Genomic DNA, 15,624 nt, shown 5'->3' on the forward strand with positions numbered 1-15,624 from the left:
ATATATATTAACAGCCTCTTCATTCTTCGTGGCAGTGTGATATTATCTCGAGACGATGGGTTGATGTACAGACACCTTTGACATTTTTAGTTTCTGTAAAAGCTTCCAGAGAATATTTAATTCAGCAGTCACATGGTTACACACTGCACTGTCTATCAGATATTCTTAAAGAATGCATGAGCAACTTCAATATTAAAAATGTGTCTGTGTAGCTACGACTGGGAAAAAAAAAAGTTTTTCCACCCCCAAAAAACTTCAGTAAAAGCAATGTGTGAAGTGCTGTGGAAGAGTAATTTCCTAAATAAGGAATAAAAAAAGATGCCTGACAATAGTTAAGACATGTTCTGCGATTACTTGAAATATTATGCAGACGTGTGTAACAATCTTTTCTGTAAATCTTTCATATGGGCAATAAAGATCCCGTTTTTCACATGCTCAGATATGCTAGTAATTTAAATGTGAGACGAATTACAATTCAAAAGTATCTCCCGTTCTGTATGTCATTGGTAAATTCCCTCTTTTTATTTTTATTTGTCCTTTTGCCCTTGTATCTCTCTCTGGATTTCGAATTCTCTCAGTAATATTCTCTCTGTTGTAACAGATTTCACAGTACGCTTTTGCACTCTTGTAAATATTGTAGATTTCTTCGTAGTCTCATATATAACCAAAAAAATAAATAATAAATTCAGATATATGGAATAAATTGTTTATAGTGTATGTATGATGTCGATAATCTTTTTCCTGTTTATTTTTAACATTATTTCTAACACCAGCACCACCATCACTTCCCTTCTGCAGACATGTAGAAGGGTGTAGTTTTTGTTAAACCCAGGATTATTCAGATTGAACACTCAACCCCTTTGAGCACATATAAACAAGGAGAGAGAGAGAGAGAGAGAGAGAGAGAGAGAGAGAGAGAGGGGATATTAAGTAGTGAGAAGGCATCTAATGGTCACAGAAACTGATGTAGAAAGGTTTCAATAATTGATCTAAATTCAGGGGGGAAATACAGTAGACACACAAAATAATACACATGTTTTATAGACAAGCATAAAGACATTCAGGAAGTTTGCACAAGGGGGTTTTATCTATGACAGATATATGTAAATACACATAGTTAACGCCTTTGTGGATGATGAATGGTGCATTAGACCCAGCGCATGCGCACTGTCGCTTTCAGCAGGTCGCCATTTTCAAAATCAGGAATCTTTATTGCCAGATGACAATGTTGTCCTCCGGTGGAGTTTAAATAAAGACCCGGATTATTTGAATAACTCTGAAGGTAACAGGGAAGTCAATATGGTCGGTGTGTTGTGGGGAAAAAAAGTATTAAAAATTTAAATTCGTTTGTATAGTTTGTTTTTAGCAGCTTTTAGCACTCAGCTAAATTAGCTAGCATCGTTAGCAGCTAGTCATGGTTTTTAGCATTAGGTTCATGAAGTAATTAACTACAAGGAACTGTATTATTCCATGTCCAGGATATTAAATTTTTATTATTTTTGAGCTTTTATCTTCTCATAAATTGCTCATTTGCATATTTAATAAACAAACAAACAGCAAATGTTTTAGCATGATTTTCTGGTTTGTTTAATTATAACAGTTACCCCAAAGGTCGGACCTTTCTGATATACAAGGTGCATACAAAGTATTCACACACATCATAAATAAATAAATAAATACATTCATATGTCCAAGTCTAGCTTTAAGACTTGTGGGGAAAAAATGTAATTTATAATTTAAATTATTACAATATATAATTTTGTAAACTGGTGTACCAGGCATGTGCTCATGGGTTCCAGTCCCATGAGAAAAAAAAAAAAACAACGATAATGACATGCTGTCGAGTTTGGTCCTCGACCCCAAAGCCATGTTTATAGATGATGCACCTACCCTTACTTTCTCACCTGCGCAGGTGTGTTATGGAGCTTCCTAACTACAGCCGACAGCTCATGCAGCAGCTGCAGACTTTGCGAAAAGAGTCCCAGTTCTGTGACTGCACCATCCTGGTGGGGGACGCGACCCATCCGGCGCACAAAGTGGTCCTGGCTGCCTCCAGCATGCTCTTGAAGTCTCTGCTTGAGACTTCGGACAGCATCTCCATCGACACGGCAGTGCTCACGGCACAGGAGTTTTCCTCTCTTCTGGACATGGCCTACTTGGGCAGACTGGTGCCGGGCAAACACGATTTCACACGTGTCATCGCCGCCGCAGACAGCCTGCAGATGTTCGACGTGGCTGTCGGTTGCAAGAACATCCTGGACCAGCTTGTGAAACAATCTGAAGATGCTAAGCTTCACACAGACGTTCCAATGAGTGAAACACAAGAGCAAAGATGTCTTGATGGTTATGGTCCAGAGTCTGTGTCAGTGAGACATGAGGAAAATATGTGTCCAAGAAACACACTCGAGTCAAAAAATGGTAATTTTTATTTATTTTAACTTTAAATCTAATAAATAAGCTACTAAAGACAAACGTATGAATATTTTATCTAGTTATTAATCGGTTTAACATGCAGTAATTTCAGACAGTTTATTAACTACTATAAATGTCATTATCAGGATTCAGTAAAATTAGTTTATAATCCAGAAATATTTTGAAATAAATAAAAACCCCCATCTGTCATTAACTGATGGTGTCAGTTGTGGTGTGCAATATTGTTTGACCAGAAGATGGCGCTGTGGAGCTTCTTTCTCACAAACGTGAGGCTCTCATCAGGACCCTGCAAGACATCCGGCCGTGGATTAACATCCTTCGTACCTGGGACACACTATCAAGCCAGCAACAGCGTGTGAGAATTGTGGACATACTTTTGTTTCTCGGTCATCCATAAACTGAAATAAGAGCACAGTCATAGCACCGAGATCTGGGATTGCTCAGGATCATAACGGATGATAGGACACCCGATCATTACCAGCTTAAATAACAATTACTTTAGCTAATAAGGTGTCATTCAGATATGTATTGTTAGCGAAGTCCTTTGAGCTTTATCATTTCCTGCCTAGATGTTGCTGACATGTTTTGAAGGAGATCCAGACGTGGACGTAGTTTTCCAGCGTCTCTTGGACCAGGTGAAAGATGGGTGTGGCGTCGCAGTCCAGGGTGTTGTTATGATGCTGGACCGGATAAAGATCCTAAAGCCTGATGTGGAGTCAGTGGAGGAGAAGGAGCAGACAGGACCTGACCTCAAAGGTAAACTGATGAAGCCATTTATACAACAGTGCTGTAGTCCTGATTCTGATTGGTCAAAAGATAAATTCGGTTTCATCATTCATTAGTGTGCTCATTCTTATATGTTAACTCAAATACATTGTATACTGTCCTGTTTTTAAAAATGACCCAAATGTTCATATTTCATAGTCTGAGGAGGTTTCACACGTACACTCTCTGTCACAGGGCGAGCCGAGGTCGAGGTTGCTGAGTCTACCGGATATCAGCGCGAGGTCGCTTCAGACCTAAAATGCTACCTCACAGGTGTGGAGAATGTGTCTGAACTGCTCACTCGGGCAGCGGACAGATGCAAGAGCGAAGATGTAAAGCAGGTGTGTAACAATCTCTCCAGCACTCAATTTGATGTCTCAAGTAGAGGTCTGTGAAACACATCCAGGGGGTCCACAGTTTTTAAAATGTTTTTTAGTTGAAATACTAAAACGTTAATTATCAAAGTTATAGAGTGTTTAGAGTTTATGGATGTTTATATTGAATTGAACCCAATCAGAACCTACACGCTACCTTTTTTAAGGGTTTATCGGATACTGTGGATTACCAATGATTTGAAAACAATATTACTAATAAGATCTTAATTTTAGGGGTGAATTCCATGTTGCAGGTTCTGCTGGAGTGCAGTGGAGAGCAGAATCATGGGCAGGAGCAGAGGAAGCTGCTGAACATGCTCACTGAGAGAGGTATAGAGGAAAAGTCTGTACTGCTGCTGCTAAAGGAGGCTGAGGACAGCGGGACAACTCCTGCAGGTACCCTGTCAGATACACACACACACGCACACAGAGTGTTTATTATTAGATAACGCTTGTATCGTATGTGATTTTTGTCAGATAGAAGGACGGACGACCGCATCGGTGCGTCTCTGTTAAGATCTTTCCAGAACAGACTGTGTGCGCTGAACCTGGAGGCCCAGATCATCTGGCAGAGTTTAGAGGAAGGACCAAGCATCCCGTCTGACCAAAAAGAGGTAACACACACATTATACACTTTCCCAAGTAACTGTAAAAGCGTTTCTGGACAGTAATGTGTGTATATATATATATATATATACGTATATATATATATATATATATATATATATATATATATATATATATACGTATATATATGTATATAGCACATATCTAGTAGGTGTTTTTACAATGCAATGTGCATTAGTGTCTATTTTATTATTTGTGCTTATTAAGCTAAGATTAGATAAGATATACCTTTATTCATCCCACATTGGGGAAAAAACATAGCTAGTCTCATGAATGGGCAGATTTTGTTAAAAACTGATCAGCCAATCACAACCTCGATGTTATGACATCATCCAGTCATTCATATAAAATGACCAATTTAGATACCTGTTAAACTATTAAATTACTTTATAATAAACTATTGCATTATATTATACAATATATATATACACACATATATATATATATATATATATATATATATATATATATATATATAAATACTGTATATAATCTCTGTTCAGATTGAGACTCTGTGTGTGTGTGTGTGTGTGTAGGTCCTGCAGAAAGAGTCTGATGGTCAAATGGAGACGTTGCTCGGAGTTACTTTGGATGGAGGTTTGGTTCAGCCTCTGACTGTATGGAGGCTCTTGTTCTGGTGTGCGACTCACAGCCCAGAGCTCCACAGTGTTACACAGGAAATCAGGGCGAAACCAGAAGCTCAGCAATTTATCCACTTGGGTATAATGACTTTTTTTTTGTTTTTGTTTTTTTTCCAGAATTTTATTTATTCCTCAAATTAAGAAGTCAAACACAAACATGCTCAGTGCTCTAAATCTGTCTAAATGTAACACGTCTAAATCCTATCACTATCAGTAGTTTTTCTGTATCTCTGTAATGTGTTGTACTTTTTTTTAATCTCTCTAGTTGCCCGAGTGGATGCCTTGTTCAAGCACAAAAAGCTCATTCTAGAAACAATCAATGAAATCCCTGACCTGGAAAGAGCTGCGGGCGATATGGAACACGATAAAGACGTCCGTGAGGTGAGTGAGTGTGTGGGATACACTGCAAATCGAACAGATTAGTCTCAGCTTCTCTGTAGATGTGTTGAGATGGACGATAGCATCACGCGCTGTGCTCCGTCTACACTACCCGACCTACACATCTCCAGAAGGCGAAGGTGAGAAAAAAGTCTGTTCCCGTTGCCGACAGGAAGACGTTTCCGGTCACTGACATTTCCGGCAAACAGCACAACATCAGAATAGTTGCAGTCTCTCTGGTTAAAAATGTATAAAAATGTTAAATCTGGAAGTAAAGAAAGAGAGCGTGCTGAAATTGGAATATAACTGATGATGGAATAGTGGAGTTACTGTTAGCTCCATGGTAAAATCATGGTATTATACAAAACATGTTGCCAGTAAACCACAAAAAAAAACACTTTGTTACTAAATGCGTTTCATGCACATCTCTCAGAAACGAACCTAGAATCATGAATAATGATGGGGTTGGTAGTGAACGCATTAGTACTTGACATAATTTGCTCATGAATTTGTGTTACTGTGTCAGTTCCTGCAGAGCTGCCATGGTGCCGACAAAGAAACGGAGACCATGCAGCAGGTTCTGGAGCGAGTACTGAGCAGAGAATTGCAGCACGTACGGACGCTTTGTCAGCTCCTGTCCACCAGCCAGACGAGCTTCCCCCAGCTTTCTGTCCTCATCGAGGAGCTTGGCCATGTTGGTAAGGCTTTATAATTTATAATGTTGGCTGTATGCATTAATCCAAAGGGGAAAAAAAAGAATTGATGGGATTTGTTTTATAAGTACCAGGTAAAATCTCTGTACTGTCAAATAGATGCAGAGCACAATAAGGAGACTGAAGGCTCAGAGAAGGAGGAAGAGGACAAAAAGGAAGATCGCAAACACAGAAGGAGGAAGCGAGTGGTCGTGTCCTACAGCTGCCCATGGTGTCACAAGAACTTTGACTTCAAGTGTCGTCTGCTGAAGCACAAGAAGCGGTGTGCGTTCTGTCCAGATAGAGTGCAGCGCTGCACCGAGTGCTCTGCCAAATTTTCGTCGGTCACGGCCCTGCAGCAGCACCGAGCCGAGGTGCACAACGGCCCTCCGGTTAAGAGGAAAAAAGTAGAACCGGTGACGTGTGAGCTGTGTGGAAAGGCCTTTAAACACCCTTCTGGTAAGCACAGACACACACAAACACACATTAATAAGGTTTTGGTATGTGTGTGAAAGTTAAAGGGACGTTCTGGCATTAAGTGCAATTAAGTAAATTATATTACTCAGGTAGGTTGGCTCATATCTGTCGCTGTTAATTCTCCAAAACAACCTGATGTGAGTTATAACAGTGCTGATCTAGAATCAGTTGCCACTCCTTCCTGTACACGAAGGAGATAACGAAAACCCGTCCTGGATCAGAAGCGGTGCTCTCGGATAGTTTAGGTTTGTTATTGTGTCGCAGGTCTGTTGTACCACAGGCGCACTGAGCATTTGGAGGAAAGGCCCTACGCGTGTGAGGAATGCGGCACCAAGTTTGCCGCCAACTCGTCTCTAAAAAACCACATGCGGCTGCACACGGGGGAGAAGCCGTACCACTGCAAACACTGTGACATGAGTTTCGCCGTGGCCGCAGCGTTGTCCTACCACACCAAGAAGAAACACTCAGAGGGTAAGACAGCACACAACACCTACACACCTGTCTCAACATGTCTTTACCTGTGTCTTCCTATGTCTCCTATACCTGTCTCTACTTGTCCTGACCTGTCTTTTTCTGGTCTCCTGTATTTTTCTTTACCTGGCCTGTGTCTTCTTGTATTTGCACGTCTCCTTGTCTCAGCTAAGATGTATTTCCATGTGTCTGTCTGTCTCAGGTAAGATGTATTCGTGTCAGTACTGCTCAGCTACGTTTGCGCAGTCCATCGAGCTGACACGGCACGTGCGCACGCACACCGGAGACAAACCCTATGTGTGTAGGGAGTGTGGGAAAGGCTTCAAACAAGCCAACGGGCTCTCAGTGCACCTGCAGACATTCCATAGTGAGGACACACACACACACACACACACACACACACACACACACACACAGCAATATTCCTTTCTGTATCTATAATTTACTATTATACACCAATGACTAAACAATCCACCGAATCCCGTCTCCCCATTACAGATATCTCAGACCCACACGACTGTCAGAAGTGTCGCGTTAGCTTCAGTAGTCTGGAGAAGCTTCGAGCGCACATTTTGGAGGTTCACCCTAAAGAGTTGCACCAGTGTCCCGAGTGCAAAAAGATCTTGAACACAGCGGCTCAGCTGGAGAAACACATGAGCGTCCACGATGGTACCAAACCCTACAGCTGCCAGAGCTGCCAAAAATCCTACCAGGTGAAGACGTGCGACTCAATATTATAGCATGACATCTGCATCAGCTTATTTTTTTTGCTTTTGGTCAGACTGTAATGAATATCATTGTGTGTGTGTGTGTGTGTGCATCTTTTGTTCTGTGCGTATCAGACTCTTTCGGGGTTGTGGTACCACAATCGCACCACACACCCAGACGCAGTGACGACGGAGGGCAGTCGCTCGATTTCACACCTCCTGCACTGTAAAATCTGCGATAAGACATTCTGCAACAGGAGCAGCTTGTTTAAACACAATATTACCAAACACCCAGGTGAGAAAGGACCCCGGTGTTTATCGCCTGTCTGTAATTCAGTTCATTGCATATTCATGCGTAACAGTTACATGGGGTTTGAATTTTAGTGTTATTCTTTTTAAAGAAACCCGTGCTGCGAGTGAAGGGGGTGAAAAGGAAGCACAAGAAGGTAAATATTTTACCAATCTTTTGACAAAATAGAAATAAGGGACTCTGTTAAAGGTCGTTGGGTGTGTACCAAATATATACCAAAAGCCGGCCTTGGTGGCTTAACACATGGAAGAAATGAGACTTTGTTTTGATGAAATATTCGGCTCGAATACACTTCGATGTGTGTGTGTGTGTGTGTTCCTCTCAGATGCCGTTGTGTGGAGGTGTGTGTACTGTCCTCATGCTATGAGCAATGAGCAGGAGTTGCAGCAGCACATGTTGAGCGAACATGTGAGCCAGCAGGGATCTGTGCTTGTCTGCGCCGTCTGCACGCTGTCCTTTCTCTCTGAAGCAGAGTTCGAGCAGCATTTCCTCATTAATCACGTGCAGCTTGTCCAGGAGGAGGTGTTAGAGTCTCATTGCCCCGCCTCCCAAATGGTAACTCCTCCCACTAGCACAGGCCATGTTTGTGCTCACGGTGTACAATTCTAAATTGTTTTTAATTACTGAAAAACAAAACAGTTAAACACATTAACTCCTGATAAATAATTAAGGTTCTGTGAATACGGAAATTGTGATCATTGGTGTTTGGCTACTTTTAATAAGTTTTATATTGAACTACAATACTGAATGTCTTGCACATTTTGTTGCATGTAATGTAACATCTCACAATCAGGTGATCCAGACAGAAGATGCCTCGGCTGAAGGGACGGAACAGATCGTAGGGCTCGACCAATCACAGCTGGCCGGATCTCAACAGGTGTTTGTTGCTCTAGGAGACGGCGGGGAGGCGGCGGCCGACACGGGGATCGTGGCCGTTAACATGGAGGACTTGCTGACGGGACACGTCACGCTGATCTGTGAGGAGAACCAGTAGAGTTATGTTTACACAGGAGCACAAATGTGTTGGCAAAACACACACACAAACACCACACATCTTACATCATATTTTTTAAAGCATATATTTATACGTCATATATTACAAATCCTTAATAACCTGAAAACACACAGCTCATGGTGCAGATTCAAGTCTTTAGCTCTTCAGGATAATGGAGGTTCAGAGTGTGTGTGTTTGCACCACATGTCATATGTGAGATGAAAGAGGACCAGATGGCAGATGGAAAGATGACAGCACGGTTCAGGCTGCTGCTGATGACCAAGTTAAATCAACTGTTTTTTTTTTTTGTTTGTTTGTTTTTTTGTTTTTTTATAATCATTTTATATAATGTTTAAATTGCTCAACTGAGGAGACAGCAAATGCTTTTTTAGCTGCAAATACAGAAGCCTGTAATATTTTTTTTTTATTTTAACATCTTACCGTCTCCGAGGAGCTTTATATATTTATATGTGCAGGAAACGAAGTGTTATTGATTTATAAAGCAACTACAGTAATGAATGCTGTGTGTGTGTGTGTATGTATGTGTGTGTGTGTGTGTGTGTGTGTGTGTGTGTGTGTGTGTGTGTGTGTGTGTGTATGTGTATATGTATGTGTGTGTGTGTGTGTGCATGTGTGTGTGCATGTGTGTGTGCATGTGTGTGTGCATGTGTGTGTGCATGTGTGTGTGCATGTGTGTGTGCATGTGTGTGTGCATGTGTGTGTGCATGTGTGTGTGTATGTGTGTGTGTATGTGTGTGTCCGTGTTCACCCAAAGTGCCCTGTCTCATTCCTTTTAGTCCCACAGACACCGCAGCTGTATAGAAATAATGCTATTTATCTTTGACTATTTTCATTTCAGTCACATCACAGGCTAAAAGTCTATATTAGAAAATAATGATGCATTATCTAGCTAAATATGACCAGGTTTTAAAAATAATTCATTCACACGGTAATATTTTGAAACAATACTTTATTGCTGCTGTACATTTATACAAACCATCAACCATGATTTAACCCTTTTATCCCTAATCCTGAAAATGTGTATTATATTCTTTAAAATCTCTCATTGCAGTGTGAGTTCTGACCGTAAAGCCTACGCTGGTCGTTGACTCGTCCTCTGAGGGGTCATCGAACAAACCCCAACATGAGCTTATTACACACAAGGCAACTGAGCCCAGGACTGAAAACTGCACTTTACAAAGTCTAGTGTATAAAACCCTCCCTTCAGAGATCACCCGCTTAATGACGTAACAGTATATTAAGGTAGTTTTAGGAAATCTTTGTGCCAGAAAGTGTTTTCATCCTAGTAGAAATCGTCTTCACGTGTAGTGTCCTTTAGTATGAACATCCAGTTCAGCAAACACAAAGGTGACCATTATTTGAGCGCATAATGCCTAAATATCTACACACAGCAACAGGGTTTTTTTGTGTTGTGATTCCTTTTAGCGTGTAACATCAAGCTGAACTATGTAAAGCACCTCAGGGGTCTCCGTTATCGTCCGTGATGATGTACGTATAGGCTTGCATGTGTACTGTGCACGTGCATGTTTGTACACGTATTAACGTGGAATTCTCTGAGGTTTGTCTGAACGCTATTCGTACAGGCGACTTAGAACGTACCTGTGACAACAAGGGCTATATTTATGCATTATTATTATTGTAACAGACATTACAGAATAATTTCATCATTCTGCCCCTTTTTGCCATGTCTCACATTTTTAATGCGCACGTTTAGAGTATTATTGCTAACTGGAGACAGGCGCTATTTTAAAGGTCACACAACGGCGGCTATCGTTACCAGAAAGAAACAAAAAACAGGGCAACATTTACCTCAGATGGTCCTCAGAAACACTCACATACTCACAGCATGCATATAGAGGATATCGTTCCTGCTTCGCACTCGAGAGCACCATAAACGTTAAGAAAACTCAACAAACTGAAGTGTAGCATGTGGTTAAAATTCCTTTCTGTGCAATACCATAGTAAAAGGTTAGGAAATGATCATAAATAGTTATTAATATTGACAATAAGTGGTAAGTGGAAGCATAATACAGCTGTTAAGTTTCAGACGTACACACGTTATTCCATCCACGAACGTACTTCTCAAATAAAGTCCTTTAAGCAAACACGCAAAAGTATAAGATTACACCTTAATATATTATAATAACAAAATGTGCGATTTTACAGATGTCACGTTTTATGTGCAGCTGCTTTTACGTACAGAGTCTTTAAATAAAATATAAATATTTGGGTTTAACATGACAGAGGAATATGGATGACAAGCATAAGTGACTGAGTTAGCTCATTTAGCTTATCCTAGTTGTTAAGTGTTTGATACAGACAGTGTCGAGGCACGGTGATAACTGGAAGTGTTAACAAAAATCTCAGTTCATTTAAAATTACACTGTAATTATACTTGGCTCTGAGTTCCGCCATGTCGGAAACCCTCAACATCGCATCACAGTTTGTGAAATCAAGTTGTAAGAAGACCACATGAGTGATGCAGATCATTTTGGAACTCTTAAAAGGCAGCAAATGTCCACCTTGTATTGTGTCAGTTTGAGTTTGCCGTGCGCTTGTTCACATCGTTAGCTTCTTCTTAGGCAGGAAGGTGTTTGTGATTTGGTTCATCACCACCAGCGCGGGGAAGGGAGGGAGGATTAAGAAGGCGTACCAAATCGGCCCCTTGACGGTGGCCTGGAACCAGTCGCTGAATAAGGCCGCGGTGACGGTGACTGTGGCCAACAGGTAGGCCACGAGGCCGCAGGTGGCATGGTAGAGCCGCAGCCGGGGCACAGAAACATTGTGGATGAGCTTGGGGAAGAGCAGGCACACGCCACAGGCCGCCTGCAGCACGGTAACCACCAGTGTCCCGACCCCCAGCAGGCTATGCCAAGTGTCCAGGTGGGGGTGCTCCGACTTCCTCTTACTGGCCACCATGAAACCGAGGCCCATGGCTGCAAAAAGCAGCAGCAGCACCTGCACCACCCAGTGTGTGCGGACCTTTCCTTTACGAGACTTGAAGCAGCATGGAGATCCCTCAATCGAGAAGAGCAGGATCCCCTCTGTCATGCACAGGCAGAACTGAAAGGGAAAAGAAAAGAGTTAAGTTCACATGGTTTAATGGCACACACATCTTTTCCTACTGTTGCTTCTGTAGCTGTCAGTCAGAGTGAAATAGACATGGCCTCAGACTTCACACAACTAACACCATGTTCACACTAGTAGGGACGGTGTCGCTTGTAAGTGTGCACTATCCAGCATTCTGGCATTTGTTGTTTTTTTATTGTTTATATTAGCAAAACCCTAACTGATCATTTTTAGTCTTTGCAAAGTCGTTTTTCTTCTAAAGAGTAAATAGGAGCAGTTTGCAGCTAGACACTATAGTTGTGAGACAAGTAAAGAAACGTTTCAGGGAAACATTCCCCTTTGTTGCTATTAAAACGTAGCAGTAAAACACAATAATCCAGAATGAACTTTAGTCCAGTACACCGAGTTTGCTTACATGTACAAACTGGCCAATAGTCTAAATAGTGATGTGATATAACAATCAATTAGTTAGTAATCCCTTCAAACCTTTGACTAGAAAAAGCATAAATTTAACACCGCTGTTGATGGCTTCAGGAAGGGAAACTGTAAGTCACACCATCACTGGGGTTTTATTATTGGCACCCTTTCTTCCACACAGTACAATAGGAGGCTGTGTACTGATGAGGAGCAGGAAGGTCATGGAACGCTGCTCAGCTTATCACTGAGATGGAAAAGCGTTCTGCTTTTCTTCTTGGGTCAGTCGTACCTATAGACCCGAGGCCGGCACGCAGAAGGGAGAGGTGCGAGCCTAATTATCACACTGATCCGCCGTGTACGATTCATAATTCAGGAACGTGATGCATTATTCATCGATTAGCCTCGAGGCTGGCTGCCAGTTAGTGATTCATCATCCTCGAACAAAAGAAAAAAGAAAAAAAAAGAAATGTAACAATGCAAAAGACTGGCAGAGACAAAAGGGAAGAAAACAAAAAAGAATAAGGCCAACGTTTGGGTTAAAGCTGTTTGACGTGAACTTACCCCTAGTGACATGCAGAGTGGGTGCCAAGAAAAGAGACCTGCAAATAAACAAATGAGCACCTGAAGGGTCAGTGTGAACATAGAAGATGATCATGATTTGCATTTTTTTTTTTGCTTCTTCAAATACATTTCGACCCTTAAATCTGCTTGTGTGATTTACTCTCTCGATCCCAGATCACTAGATGATAACCGAGCCGACTGTGCGGCCGATCCGGGCCTCTGATCGTCCCCGAAAAAATGCGATCCTAATTTGTACCTAATTAGTGGGAGGGACCTTGTGCAATGTGGGGTGAGGCACAAGTCGTGTGTGAAAGACTGAGCAAAGACAGTGACTCTGTGTTTCCTTTCATGTGACGTCACACCTCTTTGTTTTGTGTGTCGAGTTGATTTGGGGATGTGAGGACTGAAAGTGATACAACCTGAGGACGGTGTAAATGTTGTGGCCCAGGTGATCTTTTAGCAGGTGCTCCAAATCCAGTCTAACAATCACATCCGCTGTCTTGGAAATATCAAACGCTTTCTCTGTGCGTCACGCCGTCCCAATGCTGTGCGCATTTCTGCTTTTTCACAGAACTTTCATTTCCGCCTTAGCTCATATCATATATCATAAGTTAGGTCAAGCCTGTATACACTCGGCTTTTGCCTAAAGTTACTACTACTTTTTTTTTTATCCCATCTCCTACATAAAAGCAATAATCTGAATCTTGTTCTGAACATTCCAGACTTTAAGCAGTTTAGCTGGTTCTCTGATGCAGTTCTGAAAAGGCACGGAGAAACCTTGAGGCAAGTGTCAGCAGGAAAAAAGGAACAAAAACAAATGCAGAGTGCATAAGTATTTATTTACCCCTTTTTCCACATTTTGTTGAGTTACAGTCTGGTTAATAGCTGTTCACTCAAATTTGTCTGTTCTGAACTGAGTTTATTTCCTAACAGGGATTACTCCTATTAAATGTTATCTTTTGATGAATTTTTATGATTTATAATACATAGTTTAGTTTAGTTTAGAGATTAAGCACGTTTTAATCTGTAAAACAAAAATGGTGGTGGGTGATAATTGGTATTGCTATTGTTATACAACAATGTTGTTCAGACTCAGTAATGCAGAAGTCTCAAAGAGACACCGATGGATCAATTAAATATGGAACAAAATTTATATAAAAAATAATAATTTAGGATGCCTAAGACTTTATGTACTTTAATAAGAAGACTGTAATACTTTAATTTTTGTTGTAGATCTATAATGAACTTACAACACTATTGTAATATATAATGAACTTACTACTACTACTACTACTACTAGTAGTAATAGTAGTAGTATTTATTATTATTATTATTATTATTATTATTATTAAGGTACAGAAGCTTCCTGAACCAGACTACAAAGGGTTAAGAAACTTAATAATAATAATATTTAGTATTATTATTGTTTAGTATTATTTATTCTGTGTTATTATTACTGTTATTACTATTGAATACTATAATTTATTATTATTATTATTATTATTATTATTAATAATAAAGTACAGAAGCTTCTTGAACCAGACTATAAAGGGTTAATAAACTTATTATTACTACTACTACTACTATAATTCATTATTCTTAATAATAATAATAATAATAATACTTATTATTATTACTACTACTACTACTACTACTACTAAAGTACAGAAGCTTCCTAAACAAGACTATAAAGGGTTAATAAACTTACTTTTTCTATTATGATTATTATTAATAAACCAGACTATAAAAGTTAATAAACGTATTTATTATTATTATTATTATTATTATTATTATTATTATTATTATTACCCAGACTATAAAGGTCAATACCCAGACTATAAAGGTTAATAAACTTATCCTTATTATTATTAATACCCAGACTATAAAGATTAATAAACGTATTTATTATTATTATTATTATTATTATTATTATTATTATTATTATTATTGATTCGCAGACTACAAAGGTTAATACCCAGACCATAAAGGTTAATAAACGTATTTATTATTAATATCAATAACTCAGGCTATGAAGGTTAATAAACTTACTTGTTCCCGGTCTGGACAGGACGCCAATCAGCGCGGTGAAGCCAAGAGCGACACAGTGCGCGGTCACGAGAGCGATTTTGCGCATGCACGCGTACAGCCAGTACTCGCGCATCCCGAGACCCTCACCAACAGGACTGTATTCCATCTTCCTCTCCGTCTGTGTGTGTGTGTGTGTGTGTTAGACCGGGCTCCTGCTGCCTCTTCTTCCTCTCCTGATCACTCTGACACCCGGACAAAATGTGAGCCGACACATGAGCCGACACACAGGTGACACTTCCGGGTTCGGTGGATGCATCAGATTCACTTAACCGTATCGTTTAAATAACTCAGTTAACCCAATAAGTTAACACGTATTGGGTACAGAGACACCGATAAACATCGAGTTTCTCTCCTTATAGGAACTCGTTACTGGACAACGGGGGGACATTTTAAATACCTTCATAGAAAAAAAAGTGTTACGTCACGACTGGTCCATCCCACAAGGGGGGGGAAAGAAATGTGTCGTGTCTGTGGGCGATACCATTATGAAGATACAAATAGGGGGCGATTTACCCATCTCAAGCAAACTCAAATACTACTACTACTATTATAGCCACTACTGCTGTCAGACATTACAGTATTTACATTTCATTACAAAT

General features: G+C 40.4%; 2 protein-coding genes across 4 annotated transcripts; one reads left to right on the plus strand and one right to left on the minus strand.

Moving 5' to 3' along the window:
- The first annotated feature begins 1,006 nt into the window (after positions 1-1,006).
- On the plus strand, positions 1,007-9,388 carry zbtb40 (zinc finger and BTB domain containing 40). Of its 3 annotated transcripts, none has more exons than XM_047805774.1 (18): positions 1,007-1,282; positions 1,913-2,418; positions 2,670-2,788; positions 3,003-3,189; positions 3,394-3,539; positions 3,827-3,968; positions 4,050-4,186; positions 4,736-4,919; positions 5,106-5,221; positions 5,745-5,916; positions 6,031-6,369; positions 6,652-6,858; positions 7,061-7,225; positions 7,357-7,571; positions 7,701-7,860; positions 7,967-8,011; positions 8,201-8,430; positions 8,669-9,388. In XM_047805774.1, exons 2-18 carry the CDS (start codon positions 1,920-1,922, stop codon positions 8,867-8,869), a joined length of 3,264 nt encoding a protein of 1,087 aa, XP_047661730.1. In that variant the 5' UTR covers positions 1,007-1,282; positions 1,913-1,919; the 3' UTR covers positions 8,870-9,388. The 3 variants fall into 3 exon arrangements, with proteins under 3 accessions (XP_047661730.1, XP_047661721.1, XP_047661725.1); XM_047805765.1 differs by having other exon boundaries at positions 1,008-1,282; positions 2,667-2,788; XM_047805769.1 differs by lacking the exon at positions 1,007-1,282 and adding an exon at positions 1,311-1,634 and having other exon boundaries at positions 2,667-2,788.
- Positions 9,389-9,822: 434 nt separating this feature from the next.
- LOC113648600 (probable transmembrane reductase CYB561D1) lies at positions 9,823-15,433 on the minus strand. The gene is made up of 3 exons (XM_027155861.2): positions 14,987-15,433; positions 12,938-12,975; positions 9,823-11,953 (listed from the first exon to the last, which is right to left on the minus strand). The coding sequence occupies exons 1-3, from the start codon at positions 15,129-15,131 to the stop codon at positions 11,450-11,452; spliced, it is 687 nt and encodes a 228-aa protein (XP_027011662.1). The 5' UTR covers positions 15,132-15,433; the 3' UTR covers positions 9,823-11,449.
- Positions 15,434-15,624: the final 191 nt, after the last annotated feature.

The sequence above is a fragment of the Tachysurus fulvidraco genome, chromosome 2 (genome assembly GCF_022655615.1).
Source record: "Tachysurus fulvidraco isolate hzauxx_2018 chromosome 2, HZAU_PFXX_2.0, whole genome shotgun sequence".
In the NCBI taxonomy this organism is placed as follows: Eukaryota; Metazoa; Chordata; class Actinopteri; order Siluriformes; family Bagridae; genus Tachysurus; species Tachysurus fulvidraco.